General features: G+C 35.5%; 1 protein-coding gene across 5 annotated transcripts; it reads left to right on the top strand.

Moving 5' to 3' along the window:
- The first annotated feature begins 165 nt into the window (after nucleotides 1–165).
- On the top strand, nucleotides 166–22,889 carry LOC309499904 (uncharacterized protein). 5 transcript variants are annotated; one of them, XM_082171430.1, is made up of 21 exons: nucleotides 166–335; nucleotides 2,388–2,708; nucleotides 5,242–5,586; nucleotides 5,675–5,800; nucleotides 5,893–5,922; nucleotides 6,184–6,213; nucleotides 8,148–8,168; nucleotides 8,561–8,584; nucleotides 8,995–9,018; nucleotides 9,109–9,138; nucleotides 10,174–10,197; nucleotides 10,737–10,766; nucleotides 11,167–11,193; nucleotides 11,500–11,529; nucleotides 11,814–11,849; nucleotides 12,882–12,920; nucleotides 13,977–14,024; nucleotides 18,262–18,309; nucleotides 20,300–20,464; nucleotides 20,908–20,955; nucleotides 21,474–22,889. In XM_082171430.1, exons 1-21 carry the CDS (start codon nucleotides 290–292, stop codon nucleotides 21,527–21,529), a joined length of 1,548 nt encoding a protein of 515 aa, XP_082027556.1. In that variant the 5' UTR covers nucleotides 166–289; the 3' UTR covers nucleotides 21,530–22,889. The 5 variants fall into 5 exon arrangements, with proteins under 5 accessions (XP_082027556.1, XP_082027558.1, XP_082027559.1 ...); XM_082171432.1 differs by lacking the exons at nucleotides 18,262–18,309; nucleotides 20,300–20,464 and adding an exon at nucleotides 14,760–14,924; XM_082171433.1 differs by lacking the exons at nucleotides 18,262–18,309; nucleotides 20,300–20,464; nucleotides 20,908–20,955 and adding exons at nucleotides 14,760–14,924; nucleotides 15,353–15,400.
- The last annotated feature ends 20 nt before the right edge of the window (nucleotides 22,890–22,909 follow it).

Below are 22,909 nucleotides of genomic sequence, written 5' to 3'. Positions count from 1 at the left end.
ACAGAGTAATCATATAATCTTCAGCATCATTACATATATAAATATTCATCATACAACAGAACATATATAATATTAATTTCCATTCATTAACCTGGGTCTTGTTTTCACAGCTCTCCCCCAAACTGACAACATTTAAGACGGCCCAGTCACAGGAGCGATTGCGCAGGCGCAGTGCGGGATTTCGGCGGTGGGTGCGGTTCTGGAATCTCAAACACTCAGGCACAACGGTGGAGATGTATTGCCATAATCGTCCTTATCAAACTCACCTTTCACTCAGCTTATCATCAAAATGAAGAACGTGTTTTCTGTTTGTGTATTTTGCTTCGTCATAGAAGGTAAGTGTTTGAATTCTGTAATTCTGCAATGCTTTCGGTTTCTCTTTTTACCTGTCAGGTGTGACAAGTGCTGTCTTTAAATGCCTTTGCTTATGAAGGACGTATTTTAAACGAATTTTATAGGAACCTATCCTCCAAACATAAACGAAATATTCTGCTTTAAAGGAAACTAGTTTATTAAAGTTAACAACATATTCACAGATTCCATTTTCCCGGATCAATAACTTCAATGTTACACACTGTATTTCCACTAAATTCAGTTAGAAAAGCAGTTTTACATGCATTCTAAATCTCAAACATCTTAAAGACATCTTCTAAATGTCGTAGCACGAAGACGTAGTGCAGATGAACAAACAAAAAATACATCTAGCAGATTAGTGTTGTCAGGATACCAAAATTATGACTGTGAGATGATATCAGATTAAAATACCTCGATACTGAATCGATAACCACAAAAAAAAAAAAAAAAAAAAACGAAAATAATAGAAGTAATTGAAAAATATGACAGAATTTACAATTCATTGTTTTATAAATTAATTTGAAAAAAACTAAAAAACTCACTTGACCAGCATGTTCCTGCCCTGCTTTTTGACCATTCCCTCCCCTTTATTTTAAAAATAAATAAATAATAATAATAATAATTACATGTCAGTGTGAACGCACTTACAGAGAGGACATTATTATCAATCATGTTAACATTCACTAACCTTTTACAATTCTGAACAGGTTGGGATGACCAAAATCACATTTCGTGATAGGAGTCATTTAATATTTTTTAAATGTAATTTTATAATTACAATACAGATATTTCATTTAATTTTATCTTTGTTATTAAAAAAAGAAGCAAAAATGCAAATTACAAACAATATAACAAATACTAATAATACAAATAAAATAAACAGTGCTTTATTTTTGCAGCTACAATAGGTCTATTTAACAGTAGCATTCAAAAAAGAAATTAAGCCTTCATTCTATAAATTAACCATAGACCGATTCTTAATAAATCGATTAAAGTAATTCAGTCAAGCATTGGGTGATTGTCTTTTTTTAATATTGTCTAACATTAATCACACAGAATATTTAGGCCCTTTAAGGCCTGCACGGACCCAAACTGGAACACATCAGATTTCTAGATGTACAAACTGTGAAGACTTATATGTAAACACCGCTTTTGGGTCTTTATCAGCTTTTCCATATTCTGGCCCTGATAATCATCACAAATACTTACGGCTTGCTCCATTTCTGTAAATCTGTTTTTATGAATGAATGAATCTCTCACCCATTGCTCTAGTTTAGTAGTTTTCTTCGTCAACAGCCGCTTGCACCTCCTTCTGGTGAGGTCGACTAACACAGAAAATTCAACATTTGACATCTGGGAACGGCAGGAATATCAGTAGATTGCCAATTGATAGTCGAATTTGAACCACTTTATTTTGTGGAAGCGAAATAAAATTGACCGAAAATTGCCGGTCGAATATTATAGGTTGTGTTTTTAAACAGAATGAATATTTTGGAAGTGAAATCTGAAAGGTGAATATGGATTGTTGAATTTTTAATAATGGATTTCTATTTTAATATACTTTAAAATATTATTTATTTCTGTGGTGCAAAGCTGAATTTTCATCATAGATGAGTTACTCCAGTCTTCAGTGTCAGAAATCAGTATAATATGCTGATTTATTATCAATTTCAGATGTGCTGCTTAATATTTGATTGGAACCTGCGTTACTTTTTTCATGATTCATTGATGAATAAAACGTTTATGGAAACTTGTTCTATTATATTTTTTCCTATAAAGTCTATGGAAGTCAATGGCCACCGACACCGACAACTGTTTGGTTACTAGCATTCTTTAAAATATATTCTGTGTTCAACAGAATAAAATCTGGTTATACAAGTTTGGAACAACAAGTTCCAACAAGTTTAGTAAATGATGAGAGAAGTTTAATTAAAAAAAAATATTTTTTTTTTTTTTCCGGTTGTTGATGAAAGGTAAAGCACTTGGTAAATGTATAAATGTTCCATCTCTTGGTGTTTGCATGTGTTCTGCAGGCGTGTTTGATGTCGATCCAGATGAAGTGAAGACGGCGATCGAGGGAGATTCTCTCACTCTACAGGCTGATTTTACTGAAACACAGAGCGATGGTCTGGCAGAGTGGAGAGTTAATGAGACTAGGATAGCAACAATTAACAAAGCAACTGGCAAAGTGGAATATAGTGATGTGCAGTTGATGTTTAGTGGCAGACTTAATTTGGATCAAACTGGCTTTCTCACCCTCTGGAACGTCAGAATCAAACACTCTGGTGAATATAGAGTAGAGAGTATCAGCAGTGTAGGGACCAAATCCAAGACATTCAGAGTTATTGTGAAAGGTGAGTAAATTAAATCTGAACTTCTTTGTGAGTAGGCAAACTGCATTTGAATGAAACGAGAGAGTGCGCCCGCGGTGGATGTGCGCTGTGTTATTATAATATGTTGCAATAGACGACAGTCATATCATTTAAAGCTGCAAGATGTAACTTTTGCACGTGTAACTAACTTCTCTCTTTTAATGTCTATAGCTGCGTTTCCATTACAAATTTGCGCAAATCTTTTGCGATATTTTCCAAATGTCGATAAAAAACTATTGCTAAATGACACCATTTCCTTTAACCGATGTTATGCGACTGAAACGTAATTTTTTCCTCTCGTGAAACAATACGTCATTCCAACAATTATGGCAATGGATGTTGGTTTATGTATATCCCAGTCACCGCACTAGCCATTATTATTAATGGAAGAAGACCTATGCGTGTTTTCCAAGCATTAATGGCAAGTAAATTCGCATATACTGTGAGCGGCACATATGAGGCATTTCTGGTGTTTCTCCCTCATTTCTGCTTCATGATCTTGATAAATTGTGGCATTTCTTTGTCGCTTAGAATCCAGTATTCCTGTAATTCATTTGTCTTTTATGAGTTTAATAAAGAGCTCTGTCTCATCTTCTGTCCAAACGCACCGCGTCATCCTTAAAGAATTATCGACTTTTACCTACGTCAGGTGACCTGTAAATGGGGAAAAAAACTTCCATTGCAGTTTTGCGAAACATTTCTTTTTCGATTTGCCTGAAAAACCACCTAAAAACCAGCGTAAAAACTTCTTTGCGATATATGGGAGTTTTTGTGAAATTAGCCGCGTTTCCATTACCCCTTCAAATTGCGCAAATTTAAATTGCGAAATACACTTAATGGAAACACGTAATTTTTGCAAAAACTCCCATTTATCGCAAAAAAGTTTTTACGCTCACATGAGGTGGTTTTTCAGGCAATTCGAAAAAAAAATATTTAGCAAAACTGCAATGGAAACTGTTTTTGTGCATTTACAGTCACCTGACGTAGATGATGCGGTGTGTTTGGACAGAATACGAGACAGAGTTCTTTATTAAATTCATAAAAGACAAAACAATTACAGGAATAATGGATTCTAAACCTCAAATAAATGCCACAATCAAAGACCTCGATGCAGAAATGGGGGAGAAACACCCAGAAACACCCAGGGGGGCAGGGTTTCATATTATTTTGAAGTTTCCCCGAGCGCCGCCATTGGCTAGCGGACCATCACCTGCTGTTAGCATCCCATTGACTCCCATTCATTTTGGCGTCACTTTGACAGCGAATAACTTTACATCTGAGGCGTTTAAAGACTCAATTTGTCCATTATTTATTTCTAAAGAAACACGAAAATGTATAAAAGGCTCCATTACCTTGTATCTTACGTTATGGCCCCATAGAAGCAGTTTTTGTAAAAATAGGCTAACGATTGCGTCATAACACGCGACTCTCTGTCGCACAGTAGAGATATTATCGTATGGACAGGAGGAGAAGCTCGCGGGCAATCGGGGGGACGTGGAGGCAAAATGACAAAGTAATTAATCAGAATACTTAGCAAAAGTTTCTCCTGCTTCTAGCTCATAGACACCTCCTACTCACGATCTCTGTCTCTGCAAGTTTCGGAAGGGAATGATTCAGATTTCTCTTGGCACAGCTACTAGTAGATAGACGGGTTGCTCACGTCACATCTACGTCGTCAAGCTCAGTTTGAGTCTGCGCAGTACGCTCGACCATCAGGAAGTTAGTGCTTCTAATTGACTTCACTTGTCTCTGTTGAATCCAATGGGGTCGCTGTGTCCAGTTTATATACTGTCTATGGAAACACCTCATATGTGCCGCTCACAGTATAAGGGTCATTCCTTACCATTAATGATTGCAAAACACACATACATCTCCTTCGATTAATAATAATGGCTAGTGCAGTGGCTAGTACATAAACCTACCAACGTCCGTTGCCATGGTTTTTGGAATGATTTTACTGATCGCGAGAGGAACAAATTACGTTTTAGTCGCATTATATCGGTTAATGGAAACACCGTCATTTCGCAATCGTTTTTTGTCGACATTTAGAAAAAAATCACAAAAGTTTAGCGCAAATCTGTAATGGAAACGCGCCTATTGATGTGTTTCCATTGGGCATATTTTCAATTCACAATTTCAATTTGCGCAATTTTTATTTGTATTTTTTCTCTGCAGTGGCACCGACCCATATAAAATAGTCCCAATATAAACACTATTATAGGCGTATCGTAATGATACTCACTCATTATATACATTTTGTACATTTTTAACACAAACAAGTTACTTACTGCAGCTTTAAAGAAGTGCATAGAGCTGTTAATTTTATTTGTTGTTTGTTGATTTTCAGTGTGCGTATCGGTCCTTTTTGAACATTTTCATCTCATTTGAACAAAACCGTGATGATAATGATAATCGTGATATGACATTTTCATACCGTTAGATCTCTATTTGTGAGAATATGCAAGCTGAAATAAATAACCAACAGTTATGAAATTATGAGATATTACTTTTGCAGAATCTCCACTCAAGTCTGTTGAAGATAATGAGGAAATAAAGGCATTGTTAGCCACAAAGGGAAACTCTGAGACTCTACACACGGACACTGAACTCCAGAAACGCGATCTAATACTGTGGAGATTTGGAGCTGAAGGATCTCTCATCGCGAAAGGCGATACAGAAGACGATCACGCGTCACACTATGATGGTGACGATGGGAGATTCAGAAACAGACTGAAGATGGACATTAACACTGGATCTCTGACCATCAGTGACCTTGAAACTGAACATGCTGGAGAATTCAGACTAAAGATCATTAGTGACAGACGGATCTTATTCAAGAGATTCACTGTTACTGTCTCTGGTGAGTTGTATTCTTCTTTCAGCACAGCTCTGAAACACTAGCCTCTGCTAGTACTTGAGTTGATCCAGGTGTCTCTTCGTCTCTTCAGTGCCAGGTCTTCCTCCAGGAGTGGTGGCAGGGATATGTGTTGCTCTGATGCTGGCGGCTGTGGCGGCGGCTGCTGGTGTCGGGATTTACTGTCGACGCCGTGATTCTGAACTCAAGAAACTCATACGTAAGTCATGCAGATGATGAAGAATCACTCAGTGTCCTCTCAGTGTCTCATCTGTTCATTCATCTCTGTTTCTATGTGCTGCTGACATGAAGCGGAGATCTCCAAACAACTAGAGCAACTGCGTAAGTATTACAGCTGATACAACAAAACAATTTAACTTTATTGTGCTACTGTAGATTATAAATGATTTTTCAGAGTCAATATTTATCATTTTCACCACAAGTTCTGCTTGTTTGATTCAGTGCAGTAATGAAGTGTGTGATTATCCAGTATTGAGCATGACATTAATAAACTCATGAATGAATCGCTGTTTTAAATGCTGAATTTACAACAAACTCACTTATAATCTCATTTGTGTTTGGATGTGCGGCTGTGACGTGAAGCGAAGATTTCCAAACAACTAGAGCATTTGTGTAAGTGTTACAGCTGATATGCATGGTTTAAATGTGTAATGTGATTTTTTCATAGTCAGTATTTTTTATTTTTGCCGCAAATTCTGCTTATAAATAAATGAATAAGTCATTATTTGTGATTGTCCAGCATTGAGCTGCATGCATTTAATATACTGATGACTGAATCATATGCAACCAGTGGTAGACATGAACAAAGTATTTTTATTTCATTACTGTGCTTTATTTTTAAAGTGTTTCCGGCTCTAAATAAAAATTAAATAAATAAAGGTAATTTTCACTCTTTATCTCACAATTCTGCCATTTTTGTTTAAAGGATAAGTTCACTTTCAAAAAAATGTTGCTGATAATTTACTCACCCCAAAGTCATCCCAGATGTCCATGTCTTTCTTTCTTCAGTCAAAAAGAAATTAAGGTTTTTGAGGAAAACATTTCAGGATTTTCTACACAGAATGGACTTCAATGGCAACCAACTATTTTAGAAAATGACCGATTGTTTCGCTAGAAAAGACCCTTATTTCTCGACTGGGATCGTGTAGAGACTTTGAAGCTGCATTGAGACAGACATTTGGACCTTCTTTGAACATTGGTATAGGTGGTTGCCATTGAAGTCCATTCTGTGTAGAAAAATCCTGGAATATTTTCCTCAAAAACCTTAATTTCTTTTCGACTGAAGAAAGAAAGACATGGATATCTTGGATGACATCGGGGTGAGTAAATTATCAGCAAAACATTTTTTGAAAGTGAACTAATCCTTTAATTCACAATTGTGAATTATAAAGTCAGAATTGTAAGATATAAATACATTTATATATATATTAGGGGTGTAACGATATGCGTATTCATATCGAACTGTTCGGTACGAGGCTTTCGGTTCGGTTTTCGGTACGCATTACGTACCGAACGGTTCGTTGGACCATTTTTTCTGCCGACCAAAATTTCGTTATTTCAAATGAAGGCGCGTCGCGGGTGGCAAGCGCGCTCATAGAGGCTGGCACGACCACAACATCAACTGGCAAATGTAATGTAAGGAACGAAACTGAGCTACTCTTATTGTGTGGACCGTTTATCAGTTTTGACCTGTGAAGCGGGACTCGCGAGCCCTATGCGCGAGCCTGATGAAGCAACACCACACAGCGCTAAGAGATCCAGACCAGTAAAGAAAGCTTTTTGAATCCGCCACTGAAGTAATAACATCGCTGCGAGATCTAGTGAGAAACATGCACATTTCTCTGTTATTAACGGATCAAACAGCGCTGACGTGGAAACCAGGAAGAAACATCGTGCCATGAATGAACTGGCCGGTGTCCACAGATCAGCAACATTCACCGTGGAATGGATTTGCTGTAGTAACACTAACTGCAAGGTATGGAAGTTTGTCAGGAATAGTGGGCTATAATGCTTACAAGTAACATTACGTCGGTTTTATTTTGACATTATGAATACAATTGCTGCCCTCAAATGTTAATCTGAACTAAAATAAACCTTTGTTTATAACTAGCCTTCTACTACAATATTACATTTCATTTTGTCCAAGGAGCTGTTTTGTTTTATATGCTCATAAGAAGAGTCAAGTATAGCTCCATTATTGCTCAGTAAAAAAAGCAACAAAAAATAAAAAAATCATACTTTATGATGTTAGTTTCATTAAATAAAATAATTTAAAAAAAAAATGAATTCAAGGAAATTTCTCTGGCATTTATTTATTTTTGCTGTAGCCTATGGAAAACGTACCGAACCGAACCGTACCGAACCGTGACACAAGTGTATCGTATCGAACCGAACCGTGAATTTTGTGAACCGTTACACCCCTAATATATATATATATATATATATATATATTCGCACAGTATTTTGTCAGTATTTCTGACATGTTCACTTGATCACTCATTTTGAATCTCCTCTTTTCTGTTTCTATGTGCTGTTGTGTCATGAAGCGAAGCTCTCCAAACACTTGTGTAAGTATTGAAGCGGATACAGCAACAGAAAACTTTGCTTTATTGTTTGATATAAAACATTACTGGTGTCACACATCACTGAAGTCGTTTTAAAATATATATAAATTAATATTTACCAATAAATTCAGTGATAAGTATCGTTGGTGACACTTTATAATATAGTCACATTAGTAAATAAGTATGCACTAGTGAACTAATGTTAACAAATGGAGCTGTTTTGTTAAGTTTTACTGCATTGTTTATTTTGTTAAATCACATTAATGATGGATTTAACTGATGCAAGATTATGGAAATTATGTATATTGCATACAAATTTACTGTAGCCTAATTGTTACTGATCATTTATATAAAGTTTAATAATTTCTGTTACTGTGTGCTGCTGTGACGCGAAGCCGAGATCAATGAAACAGAACTGGGTAAGTGTTAAAACTAAAACAATAGTTCATAAATGAACCGAAAACCACATCTTTTTTTAACACGTCTGTGTGTCTAGTGCATTACACATTCATCGGTATTTTGGACAATAGTTTGGAGAATATAAAACAAAAAAACGTTAAAAATTTAATATTCACTTGTTCCTTTTTTTATGGCATTTCGGATCACATCAGAGGATTATGTTTGTTCGGAGCATTTGACTGAAGATATAAAATATGCAAATAAGTATTGCTTAAAAAAACGGCCAGATGTGATTTCATGGTGACTTTAACACACAACATTACTGAAATTTTGACAGACCATGAAGATGAAGTGATTATCACACAGTATCTCCGCAGTGTTTCTTCATCTGTTCCTCATTTCTGTCTCTATGTGCTGCTGTAACATGAAGCGAAGGGCTGTGAAAATGAAATAGGTAAGTATTTTAAAGTAAACATGATCTTTCATCTGTTCAGTCACTTATAATCTCCTCATTTCTGTTTCTATGTGCTGCTGTGACATGAAGGAAAGATCTCGGAAAAACTAAAGAAAATGTGTAAGTATTACAGCTGATACAAAGAAAAAGTTCGCTTTATTGTGCGACGGTACAGTTTAAATGTACAAAATAGTTTTCATAGGCAATATTTCTTATTTGTAAACCATATGTTTTGCCTGTATTTGATTTAGTACAGTAATTAATGCACTGTGTGACTGTCCAGTATTGAGCTGCGTGCTATTAATATACTCATGACTGAATCACATAAAACATGGGACATACGGATTTAGTGATTTGGGCATAATCCTTTTACTGTTGTGATGCTTGTTGTTGCATGACCGTTTCCCTTAGTTGTGTCCAATGTTTTTGATTTTTCATGTACATGTTACAAACAATAGCTTTCTTTCATGTTGCAGACCCCTTGTAAACAGGTTTTAACAATATGCGTCACATGACTAAATTTACGTCATCGTTTTTAAATACCACCGGTTTCACAGTAACGTGAAAATGACGTTTTCAAATGTATCCATTTTGGAGTAAAAAACACACAAAAAAAACATTGTTTTCATTAATAAAAATGCCGTCTCAGTGTGGACGGAAGGCCAAAGCGGAGAGAAAAATACACGTTTTCAAAACGTGAAAACTTATTAGTGTGGACATGGCCTAAGAATCTGGGTTTTGTTTGTCTCTATTATCTATAACTGTTATGTGTGAGCTGAGATAAAGTGTGTGTGTGTGTGTGTGTGTGTGCGTGTGTGTGTGCGTGTGCGTGTGCGTGCGTGTGCGTGTGCGTGTGTGTGTGCGTGTGCGTGTGCGTGTGCGTGTGTGTGTGTGTGAATTTACAACTTTATTAAGATCTGTGTCTGATTATGTCTATTTGTGTTATTAGGGGTCAAGCATTAGTCATTTGTAGTGTTTACATAAATTACACATTAATGATGGATTTAACTAATGTTCACACATACAACATTACTGTAATTGTTACTGATCATTAATATAAAGACATGCAGATGATGAAGCCCATGAAGAATCACACAGTATCTTCTCACTAATAATCTCCTTATTTCTGTTTCTATGTTCTGCTGTAACGCGAAGCCGAGGACTGTAAAAAAGAAATACGTAAGTTTCACAGCTGATACAGCAAGAGAAAAGAGTTTTATTGTGCGACAATAGAGACTAGTGCTGAGGAAACACAGCTTTATTATGGGTAATCCACAATCATAGTCCAAATAGCTGGGAAAAGGTCAAAACCAAAGGCAAACATTGAAATCCAGGAAACCAGGCTAAAGATCAATACCATAACCCAGGGAATCCTAGCGAGAGCTCAGAAATGAATTGTAATGTATAGACTTGTATAAGCAGAGAAACACCTTATGGGAAATGCAGTCCAGGATGAGATATAGCAAAATGAATAATAATTGTTCACAGTCAATAATTCGTCATTCAGTGACACATCATCACTTAACTAATTTCACAACTAAATACTGTGGAAAGTATTGTTTATTCATTCACATTATGCTTTAATGTTCACACATAACTTTACTGTAATTGTTACTGATCATTAATATAAAGTCAAGTAGAAGTGATTATTAGAAGCTCATGAAGAATCACTCAGTGTTTCATCTGTTCATTCTTCTCTGTTTCGATGTGACATGAAGCGGAGATCTCCAAACAACTAGAGCAACTGCGTGAGTATTACAGCTGATACAACAAAACAATTTAACTTTATTGTGCTACTGTAGATTTTAAATGATTTTTCAGAGTCAATATTTATAATGTTTCAAGTTCTGCTTGTGGGTGATTGTCCAGTATTGAGCTGCATGATATTAATATACTGATGACTAAAACATATACAACATTACAGTAATTGTTACTGATTGCTAAAATGTTTATTTAAACAAAATAATAATATCTGTGTTTCTGCCATTGAATCTCACAGAACTGCTGAAAGTCAGTGCCAATTGGCCTAAAGTCACAGTCCTGCTGACTCTCGATCTGTTATTTTGAGATTTGATCAGTGTTTCTGACATGTTCATCTGATCAATCACTATAATCTAGTTTCTCTGTTTCTATGTCCTGCTGTAACAGAAGAAGAGAAGATCTCAGAGCGACTGTGTACGTATTAAAACTGATGATAATAAGCTTTATTGTGCTACAGCAGAAATGAGTTTTCTTAGTCAATATGTATAATTTTTCACCACATGTTCTGCTTGTGAGAGATTAATATACTGATGACTGAATCACATACAACATGGGATTTACAACATTAACCGTTACTGATCATTAATATGAAGTCATGCAGATTTTGTGATTATTAGAAGCTCATGAAGAATCTCACAGTATCTTCTCAGTGTTTCTGACATGTTCATTCACTTCTCCTATCTCCTAATTTCTGTTTCTACGTCCTGCTGTGACACGTAGCCGAGATCTCTGAAAACATAAAGAAAGTGTGTAAGTATCACAGCTGATGCAATGAGAGAAAAAAATTGCGTCATTGACAGTAGAGTTTAACATTAAGACATCACAGGTGTGAAACTCTCCTGAACCAATAAACGCATTGCTATGAAAAGTATTGTTTATTGATAATTCATGTTGGTGATGGATTTAACAGATTTTGCGGATCATTAATAAAAAGTTATTAGAAGCACATGAAGAATAACACAGAATCTTCCCAGTGTTTCTTTATCTGTTCACACACTTATAATGTCCTCATTTCTCTGTCTCTGCCGTGACAGTTGAAAGCAAGAAACCTGAAAATCCAGAGCAACTGCGTAAGTAATGAGTGTATGAACGTCTGCATGACATGTCTTTCAGGAGACTGTTTGCTGCTCGCCAATTATTGTTATTGTTTTTAATAAAACTTTCACACGCACACACTTTCACACCAAAAGTGAAATAAGCTTCAGGCTGATCACAAATGTTATGTTTGTCTAAAGTTATCTCTGCTTATTAGTATGGTTGAATTGGATCCTCGAAGATCAGCAGCAAAGACATTGGTTAACTGGTTAAAGTGAGATTAAATACATGAAGTATATTTGTTTAACTTAATATATTTAATTATTGCACTGTTTTTATTCAATTTGATGAATACTGAATCTGTTTTTGTGCAAGTGAGAAGAGTAAATGCTAACATTTAGTCTAGAACTACAACAACCATCATGTTTAAGCACGCACGCACGCACGCACGCACGCACGCACGCACGCACGCACGCACGCACGCACGCACGCACGCACGCACGCACGCACGCACGCACGCACGCACGCACGCACGCACACACACACACACACACACACACACACACACACCCCGCTCTGCACTTACTCACGATTTCTCTCAACCTGGGACAGGAGAGCTGTCAGTCAATATATTTAACTATAAATGAACAATAAATGAAAAAGTAACTCGGTACAATTTAAAAGTAATGCGTTACTTTACTAGTTACTTGGAAAAAAAGTAATCCGATTACATAACTCAAGTTACTTGTAATGTGTTTCACCCAACACTGTTAATAAATGTTCATTTCCATTAAAATTTTGGGGTTCATTTTAAGTAAACAATACAATAATTTTTTAACAATATTTGAGCTAAATAAAACAATTTTAAGCATTTAACACAGCTGCTGATATTGATCATTCACATTAACGATAGATTTAACTAATGTTCACACACAACATAGTCATGCAGATGATGGAGCGTTTATTAGAAGCACAGGAAGAATCACACAGTATCATCTCAGAGTTTAATTCTGTCATGTTCATCTGATTACTCACTTATAATTGAATTTCTCTGTTCTTATGTGCAGCTTTGACCGGTGCAGAAGAGACCTCTGAACAAGAAATACGTAAGTATTACAACTGAAACAGCAAATGTGAATTGTGTTTTGTTGCAGGGTTGGGCCGAGAGGCTGACAGACATCACGATGTTGAGCCGACATTTATAGGATAAATATTTTGTTGACTTAACTCAATTTTAAAGAGAAAACTGAAACTTTTACTCTGATGCTTTTCTCCAGACCCTTTAATTACATGTGTGACTACAAACAACACCTGCAACTAAAGCTGTGGGTCATAGTTAGTGTTGTATCAAATAGACTTAGATACTTTAGACAATTTTATTCATGGCAGACCATTGAAGATCGCCACACACGAGACTCTCAGAAATCTGTTTGAAGTCAGGACTTCTGGAATTAAACATGTTTTTGGCTATTCTCATTACCGCTACAGCCTGAAGAAATCAGTACCATTAAGAAAACAAAAACAGTTCACATGATCTTCACGGTTTTAAACTTGAAACTATGAAATCATTCTAATAATTTTAACTGATTTCTCTCATTACCGCAATGGCTATTGCAAATTACAACTTAATTTTTTTATATATTTTATTGAAACCTGACATATTTTCAAAATGATGTGGCAAACCTGAAAGAACATAATGTATATTAATCATGTGCATTTCAAATCAAATGACAACATTTATTAAATGAACATAAAATGAACACCTGTTGCGGTAATGACACATAAGTTGCGGAAATGAGAATTTCAACAGAAAATGCAATAAAATACAAACATTATTCATTCCTTTGTTAAAATTGCTATTTGTGCAAGGTAGAGAACAGCGTTATCGTCATTATAATATTTGTTTATAGTAGTAAATTACATGTTTTGTTTTTAAAATCATTACCGCTGTGGTGTTTTCCTGAGCTATTTAGATACATTTTGTGTTTTTGTTTTTAATGCCGCAAACCAAAATGGAGACCATAATATGAAGAACACAAATCATGTACAAACTGATAAAATCACTTCAGTGATCTTTGTGTAGTGATTTCAATCTCTGATGTTCACATGCAGCAAACTCTTGATCTAATGTCTACTTTGGCTTTGTATGTCTCTGTGTCTAGATGCTGATGTCACACAAGAAGAGACTTCGAGATCAGAGATGGAGAAAGGTGCATTCATGTTGAAGAAGTCAAGTGATAGGTGTTGATAGGATATTCAGAGACAGTATTTGGGATGTGCTGAAGGAGACTTTACAGAGTGCTCACCTCTTGCAGTGTCAATACGAGATCTTGAACAAAAATGGATGCACTTCTTGATGGAAATAAATGTTGTGATGTTATTTCCATCAAGAGATTCATCAGATTTTGGTCAGTATCTTGCACACTGCAATTTTTTTTTTTTTTTTTTTCAAATATCTAAAAATTCTTAAATCAAGAAGCTTTTACTAGATGAGTAAAATTACATAAGATAGTATGTCCTGTTTTCCGGGGGAACTAATCAAAATTAAGTGAGTTGATATTGAAAAAAGCAAAATTATCTGCCAATGGGGTAAGAAAAATAATCTTAATTCAAACAGCAACAAGATTATTTTTCTTACCCCATTGGCAGATAATTTTGCTTGTTTTTAGCAAAAAACTCGCTTAATATTTATTTATTTCCCCAAAAAAACAAGACTTAATATCTTATGTCATTTTACTACTTTAGTAAATGGATCTTGATTTAATAAATGTTTGATATTTGGACTGGAAACAAGACAAATACAAAGTAAGAAAAGCATTGTTTTGCAGTGTATAGCCCGAAATACACACGTGTGTCAAACAAAATAAATTTTGCATGATAATTAATGGTTAAATGATTACAGATTTTTATTATTTTACTTTTTCTGTGTATTTCTCTATTTCTAGGTGCTGATGTCTCAAAGATGGAGAAAGGTGAAGGGGAACGGCGCATGATTGTTGCAGAGACTGCCTTAAGTCGAGTGATGGGTGCTAACATGACATCCATAGACCGACAGGGCAGGAGGAGCATTGCAATCCGTAACCCCAGTACTAAACCTGCTGGAGATCATGGTGAGTCTTTTGATTTTTTTTTTTTAAAGTAAGAAGGGTTTGTTCATTCAATAGTATTTGCGTATAGTTACGATTGTTACTGCCAGGTGAAAACAGCCTGTTTGTCCACATAACCTGATCACACTGAAATACAAATCCCCATTCCGTTGTGTTTTAAGCCTTGTTTGCTTACAGTCCACAACTTGTTTGACGAATGTTTTTTACTAAAGAGCCAGACTCCTGCTGACTGGACCTGTAAATAAAACAAAATGATCATTTGTATGAACACTAAACCACTGAAGGTTTGCAGATGCCCCCTAGTGCTCAACGGCCCCTGCTTAAGAACTATTGTTTTAGACCTCATTTTATTTCTAGTTTTCAAGTGATCATCATGTGTAATGAATGTAAAGTTTCATTGTCTAATTCCTCTGTGATTATTGTTAAAACAGGATCAGATGGAAAAGCTCGTCAAAATGAACTGAAAGAGCTGAAAGAAGGTGATATATTCGTCATTCAGTGCCACTTTACTTTTAATAAGTAAATGCTAACATTTAGTCTAGAACTACAGCAACCGTCATGTTTACACAGCACACACACACACACACACACACACACACACACACACACACACACACACACACACAAACACACTCACCGCTCTGCACTTACTCACGATTTATCTCAACATGGGACAGGAGAGCTGTCAGTCAATAATATATGTAAATATAAATTAACAATAAATGAAAAATTAACTCAGATATTTTGTTGTAAATTTAAAAGTAATGCGTTACTTTAATAGTTACTTGAAAAAAGTAATCCGATTACATAACTCAAGTTACTTGTAATGTGTTTCATTCAACACTGTTAATAAATGTTAATTTCCATCAAATTTTGGGTTCATTTTAAGAAAGCAATATAATAATTTTTTAAACAATAGTTGAGCTAAATAAAACAATTTCAAACATTTAACCCAGCTGCTGATATTGATAATTCACATTAACGATAGATTTAACTAATGTTCACACACAACATATAGTCATGCAGATGATGAAGTGTTTATTAGAAGCACAGGAAGAATCACACAGTATCATCTCAGAGTTTAAAGGGACTATGTGTAGCTTTTTAGGTATTTTATTATCTAAAATCAATATTTGTATTAATAAATATGTCCTCAATGGTGTACAAATACCTCTGCCAATGATCAGACTAATCCTCGTAAACGAAGAATTTATTATTTTTATATACATGGGACGGGTAGGTCCACGGAGGCTTCCATGTCATTCCGCCATCTTGAAAAACTATAATAGCAGAGAGGGACAAAAAGTACTAGGCCAACGCGTTTCCACAACGCGTTTTCGTTCAGAGCCAGCGTCACGTGACTGAAGCCAGCAGAAGCGGAGGCGCAGAGCAGTGAGAGGTGCTTGTCACTGCCCCGGCAAGTTTAAAAGGCTGCACTGCACGGTTATTTATACACCGTTCATTCATACATATGCTGAGTCACAGGATGAGTCCTTGTCGTCGAAAAAGTCCAAAATAGACCGTAAAAGGAAACGTGACCGGAGATTACAAAACAAGGGTTAATGTCGGGATAGCTAATGCAGGAGAAAGCTTTCAAAAGAGACGCTGAAGTTGCCTGCTTTCTTCTCGACAGGTAAGTCAATGTTACGGTCTTAATTACGAGCTTTTTTTCATTGCTTGGTTGTGTACTTTATTATATAGACAGTAGAACATTTATAGTTAAAAGTTAAACAGGCTCTTTGATGAATAGCAGCTATTGAGTAAAGTAACGATAGAGAAGGCTCTGATGATGATGATATCTAACAATGCACGTACTTCAAAAAATATAACGAGTAAAGAAGGCATTACTACTAATTACCATAGTTAATGTTTTTCACAGTCAGTAATTCATACTGTAACATTCTTTTTTTCGTTGTTTCAAGTTTCAGTTTGTTTTAAATAACAAACCAGTTCACCCGAAGGAAAACTCTAAGTGCTATTATAAGACATCCTGTCATAGCTTTTTGGTACATAACGGCAACCGTAGATGAAAAAAGCGAGGCGCTGGAGAGCATTATTCGTTTGAATGCAAAATACAATTTCACCACTAGATGGGAGAAATTCCTACACACAGTCCCTTTAATTCTGTCATGTTCATCTGATCACTCACTTATAACCGAATTTCTCTGTTTTTATGTGCAGCTTTGACCGGTGCAGAAGAGACCTCTGAACAAGAAGTGTGAATTGTGTTTTGTTGCAGGGTTGGGACGATAGGCTGACAGACATCACAATGTTGAGCCGACATTTATAGGATAAATGTTTTGTTGACTTAACTAAATTTTAAAGAGAAAACTGAAACTTTTACTCTGATACTTTTCTCCAGACCCTTTTATTGCAAGTGTGACTGTAAACAACACCTGCAAGAAAAGCTGCGCGGGTCATTGTTAGTGCCGTATCAAATAGACAAACCTTTGATTCACTTTTCACACTTTTATTCATGGCAGACCATTGAAGATCGCCACACACGAGACTCTCAGAAATCTGGTGAAAGCCAGGATTTCTGGAATTAAACATGTTTTTGGCTATTCTCATTACCGCTACAGCCTGAAGAAATCAGTACCATTAAGAAAACTAATACAGTTCACATCATCTTCACGGTTTTAAACCTGAAACTATGAAATAATCCATATTTAAAAATTAACATTTCTGTTTGATTTTGACAGATTTCTCTCATTACCGCAATGGCTATTGCAAATTACAACTTTTTTAATATATTGTATTAAAACCTGACATATTTTCAAAATGATGTGGCAAACCTGAAAGAACATAATGTATATTAATCATGTGCATTTCAAATCAAATGACTACATTTATTAAATGAACATAAAATGAACACCTGTTGCGGTAATGACACATAAGTTGCGGAAATGAGAATTTCAACAGAAAATGCAATAAAATACAACCATTCATTCCTTTGTTAAAATTGCTTTTTGTTCAAGGTAGAGAACAGCGTTATCGTCATTATAACATTTGTTTATAGTAGTAAATGACATGTTTTATTTTTAAAATCATTACCTCTGTGGTGTTTTAATGGTTTTGTGATAATCACCCAGCTAAAACTTTACACTGTTCTGTTGCTGACCTGCATTCGTAACTGTTTTCCTGAGCTATTTAGATACATTTTTTGTTTTTGTTTTTAATGCCGCAAACCAAAATGGAGACCATAATATGAAGAACACAAATCATGTACAAACTGATCAAATCACTTCAGTAATATTTGTGTAGTGATTTCAATCTCTGATGTTCACATGCAAACACTTGATCTAATGTCTACTTTGGCTTTGTATGTCTCTGTGTCTAGATGCTGATGTCACACAAGAAGAGACTTTGAGATCAGAGATGGAGAAAGGTGCATTCATGTTGAAGAAGTCAAGTGATAGGTGTTGATAGGATATTCAGAGACAGTATTTGGGATGTGCTGAAGGAGACTTTACAGAGTGCTCACCTCTTGCATTGTCAATACAAGATCTTGAAATTGATGCACTTCTTGATGGAAATAAATATTGTGATGTTATTTCCATCAAGAGATGCAGTATTCAGATTCAGTCAGTATCTTGTACACTGCAAAAAATGCTGCTGCTTCTTTTTTTTACTTAGTATTTTTGTCTTGTTTCCGGTCCAAATATAAAAAAAAAATTAAATCAAGAAGCATTTACTAGATGAGTAAAATGACAAGATATTATGACCTGTTTTCCAGGGGAATCAATAAAAATTAAGTGAGTTGATGCTTAAAAAAATAAGCTTGGCTTATTTAATAATCTTACCCCATTTGCAGATCATTTTGCTTGTTTTAAACAAAAACTCACTCAATTTGTATTTATTTCCCCAGAAAACACGACTTAATATCTTATGTCATTGTACTACTTTAGTAAATGGATCTTGATTTAATAAATGTTTGATATTTGGACTGGAAACAAGACAAAAATACTAAGTAAGAAAAGTTATTTTTTTTTATTTATTATTTTTTTTGCAGTGTATTGACATCCTGGAATATGGTCCAGATGTCCAAAAATGTTGTGAGAAGACATTTCTTTCAACTCTAATAAATGAAAAGCTAAAGTATTAGCCTATTAACCCCTTTTTTTAAAAGTGTTTATCATTACATATCACTGTCGTTGTACATCATCTATTCATTCACAATAATCGAATTTCTCTGTTTCTCTGATCAGCCTTGACTGATGAACTGGAGAACTCTGAAAAAGAAATATGTGAGTATTACAACTAAAACAGCAAGTGTAAAAAGTGTTATGTTGTGCGACAATAAATGTTCAATGAAAAAGAAGTGTGTTGCTTTGCTAAAACCCATAAGCTTGATAAAGTCTGATCTCTATAGCTGGTATATCCCACAATACACATATTGTATGTGTCAAACAAAATACATTTTGCATGTTAATTAATGGTTAAAATCTTAAAATAACAACAATAAAAATCTGTATAGTCGGGGGTAAAATTATGCATTTACTGAAATGAGAAGTCACACAGAACAGAATTAGATATATTATTCTAATAATATATTAGGTAATCTTTGAAACGCCTCTCGGGCATCAAGTGCAGCTTCTATCTCTTTGAATGGGGAAACATCAAATTCTCCAAAACTGTTCACGAAGCTTATGATTACATTTCATATTTGAAAACACCAATGAAACTTGACAACAACAACAGTCTCATAAAGCTTGTCTATTATGTTCAAATAGTGTTAAAACAAGCTTGTTTTTCATGATAGACTAGCCAATGCGCAGGCATGAGCGCGAGTCTGCCTGTTTCTATAGCAACCGGAGCTTCAGCTGCAGTGATGCGATGACTTTACTAATCAACGATTGGCTGTTATTTAGAAGGCGGGGCTTATTCGCAATATTGGACGTTGCACTTTCTCCCATTCATGAGTAACCGGAGTGTGCCGTCTTCCTATATATGAAGTCTTTGTCTTCACACAGAATATGGAGGAAGAACAGGCTCCTCACGTGACGGGATATTCCTTTTAAATCTCTCTGAATCTCCTATCCTTTAGTTTTCTTTATTCTTTATTCAGATCCCCTTTAGCTCCCACAGTGGTTGATCATCTTTCTGGGGTCCACAGATTCCAATCAAATCAACAAACTATACATCTTAGCAGTAGCAGCACATCAAACATACAAGTTACAACATACATCTACATATTTGAAATTTGTTTGTGGACAAGCTATAAAGAGTTAAGCCTTACTCACTTGACGTGTTTTATAGTCCTAAAAATCCTGGTGATCCTCTGTGACTTCTGTGTAGTAATTTCGATCGTTGAGGTTCGTGTGCAAACACACACTTGATCTAATGTCTACTTTTTCTGTGTATTTCTCTATTTCTAGGTGCTGATGTCTCAAAGATGGAGAAAGGTGAAGGGGAACGGCGCATGATTGTTGCAGAGACTGCCTTAAGTCGAGTGATGGTTGCTAACAAGACATTCATAGACCGACAGGGCAGGAGGAGCATTGCAATCCGTAACCCCAGTACTAAACCTGCTGGAGATCAGGGTGAGTCTTTTGATTTAGATTTTTTTTTTATGTAAGAAGGGTTTGTTTATTCAATGGTATTCGCGTATAGTTATGATTGTTACTGCCAGGTGAAAACAGCCTGTTTGTCCACATAACCTGATCACACTGAAATACAAATCTCCATGCCATTGAGTGGAAAGTGTGTTTTAAGCGCTTGTTTGCTTACAGTCCACAACTTGTTTGACGAATGTTTTTTACTAAAGAGCCAGACTCCTGCTGACTGGACCTGTAAATAAAACAAAATGATCATTTGTATGAACACTAAACCACTGAAGGTTTGCAGATGCCCCCTAGTGCTCAACGGCCCCTGCTTAAGAACTATTGTTTTAGACCTCATTTTATTTCTAGTTTTCAAGTGATCATCATGTGTAATGAATGTAAAGTTTCATTGTCAAATTCCTCTGTGATTGTTGTTAAAACAGGATCAGATGGAAAAGCTCGTCAAAATGAACTGAAAGAGCTGAAAGAAGGTGATATATTCTGTTTAAAACATGATCATGATCTGTCGTGGGTGATGTAGCTTCATTCATATGAATGAGAATCAAAAAACAAATGCTGCCAGACAGTCATCAATGAACGTAATTGAATAGAAAAGTGATTGTCCTGTGAGAAATGGCCAAGTTGTAAAGCTTTTAATGCGTCATTTTTTACATTTTACTTTTTACATTACATTTGAGTTTGCATGTTCTAGAAGGTGCATGACTAAAGTATGTTTACACGACAACAATGTACAAAAACAGACGACAACGTTGTCAAAATGATCTCCGTTCACACGGATCTGCGAAAATGACAAAAAAGGCTGTAATATGCATGCCTGGCCAGTAGTTGGCAATGTCACTTTGTCAAAAAACACCTCGCGAAAACGTAATACTCATGTGTGAGCACATTCATAAATTATTGACATTCATTTTGATTTCTCATGAATGACTTGAGAATTGATTTCAAGATTCCTCTCTTACATTCATTTCTGTGATTGTCTCTGTTTCAGGAAGAGAAACACCTCCTATTAGCCAAACAGACGAGGATGGAGAGAATAAGCAGTAGAAGAAGAGTTCAGTTTGATGAGATAAGGCACGCCCACCAGTGTCAATCACCGTGACATCATCAGCATTTCAGCTCACTCTTTTTTTAGCTTCTAGAAACCATCCAGTGAAAGTGAGAAAGAATCAGTGTCTTTTGAGCTGTTAAAGTCTCGTGTGAAAAGCTTCTTTGGGTTTAGATGTGTTGATGGAAACACTGCCATATATAATTGTATTATTTCTTCACTACATGCCTCACCTTTAAAGTGTTACTCTTAACATAATACTAAGTTGACTCTCACAGCTTTGATCATTGACAATGATTGTCAGAAATATCACATATATTTTAAATATGTGTTTTACCACAGCAGTATCTCTCAAACCGTTCAATGTGCTGTTTTATATAATTAACACTAGTACAAGGAGTTTTTGGCCAAGTAAAAACAAGTAGTAATATATGGTGGGATGTACGTGTGTTATCCAAGCATTAATGGTGAGGAAAGACCCTTATACTGTGAGCAGCACATATGAGGTGTTTCTGGGTGTTCCTCCCTCATTTCTGCTTCGAGGTCTTGATTGTGCCATTTATTTGAGGTTTATAATCCATTATTCCTGTAATTCTTTTGTCTTTTATGAATTTACTAAAGAGCTCTGTCTTGTCTTTTGTCCAAACACAGTGCGTCGTCTAAGTCAGGTGACTGTAAATGCGTAAAAACTGTTTCCATTGCAGTTTTGCTAAATATTTATTTTTCGAATTGCCTGAAAAACCACCTCATGCGAGCGTAAAAACTTTTTTGCGATAAATGGGAGTTTTCGCGTAATTGACGTGTTTCCATTGGGCGTATTTTCAATTCGCAATTTGAAGGGTAATGGAAACGCGGCTAGTGTCTGCCAAGAAGAGTCATTAATTAAAGGGTTAGTTCACCCAAAAATGAAAATCCTGTCTTCATTTACTTGTTCCAAACCTGTATGAATTTCTTTGTTCTGCTGAACACAAAGGAAGATATTTTGATGAATTTCGGTAACCAAACAGTTGATGGACCCCATTCACTTCCATAGTATTATTTTTTCCTACTATGAAATTCAGTGGCTGCTGTCAACTGTCTGGTTACCAACATTCTTCAAAACTTCTTCTTTTGTTTTCAGAAGAAAGAAACTCTTACAGATTTGGAACAACATTCGGGTGAGTAAACAAAGACAGAATTTTCATTTTTAAGTGAACTATCCCTTTAAGTACTTATTGGGTTTGTTCAACTATACATTGATTTCTTCAACAACTGTATATGTTTGTTCAAAAATATATCACTATATAAATATATTTGGCCATTCCTATGCCAAATGTATGAATGGCCGAAATCTTTTTAGTAGAAAACATTTACATACACATTTTGCCTTTTTTTTTTTT

The sequence above is a fragment of the Leuciscus leuciscus genome (assembly GCF_965113295.1).
Source record: "Leuciscus leuciscus genome assembly, chromosome: 1".
Classification (NCBI taxonomy): domain Eukaryota; kingdom Metazoa; phylum Chordata; class Actinopteri; order Cypriniformes; family Leuciscidae; genus Leuciscus; species Leuciscus leuciscus.
This window is presented reverse-complemented; position numbering and strand designations above follow the sequence as displayed.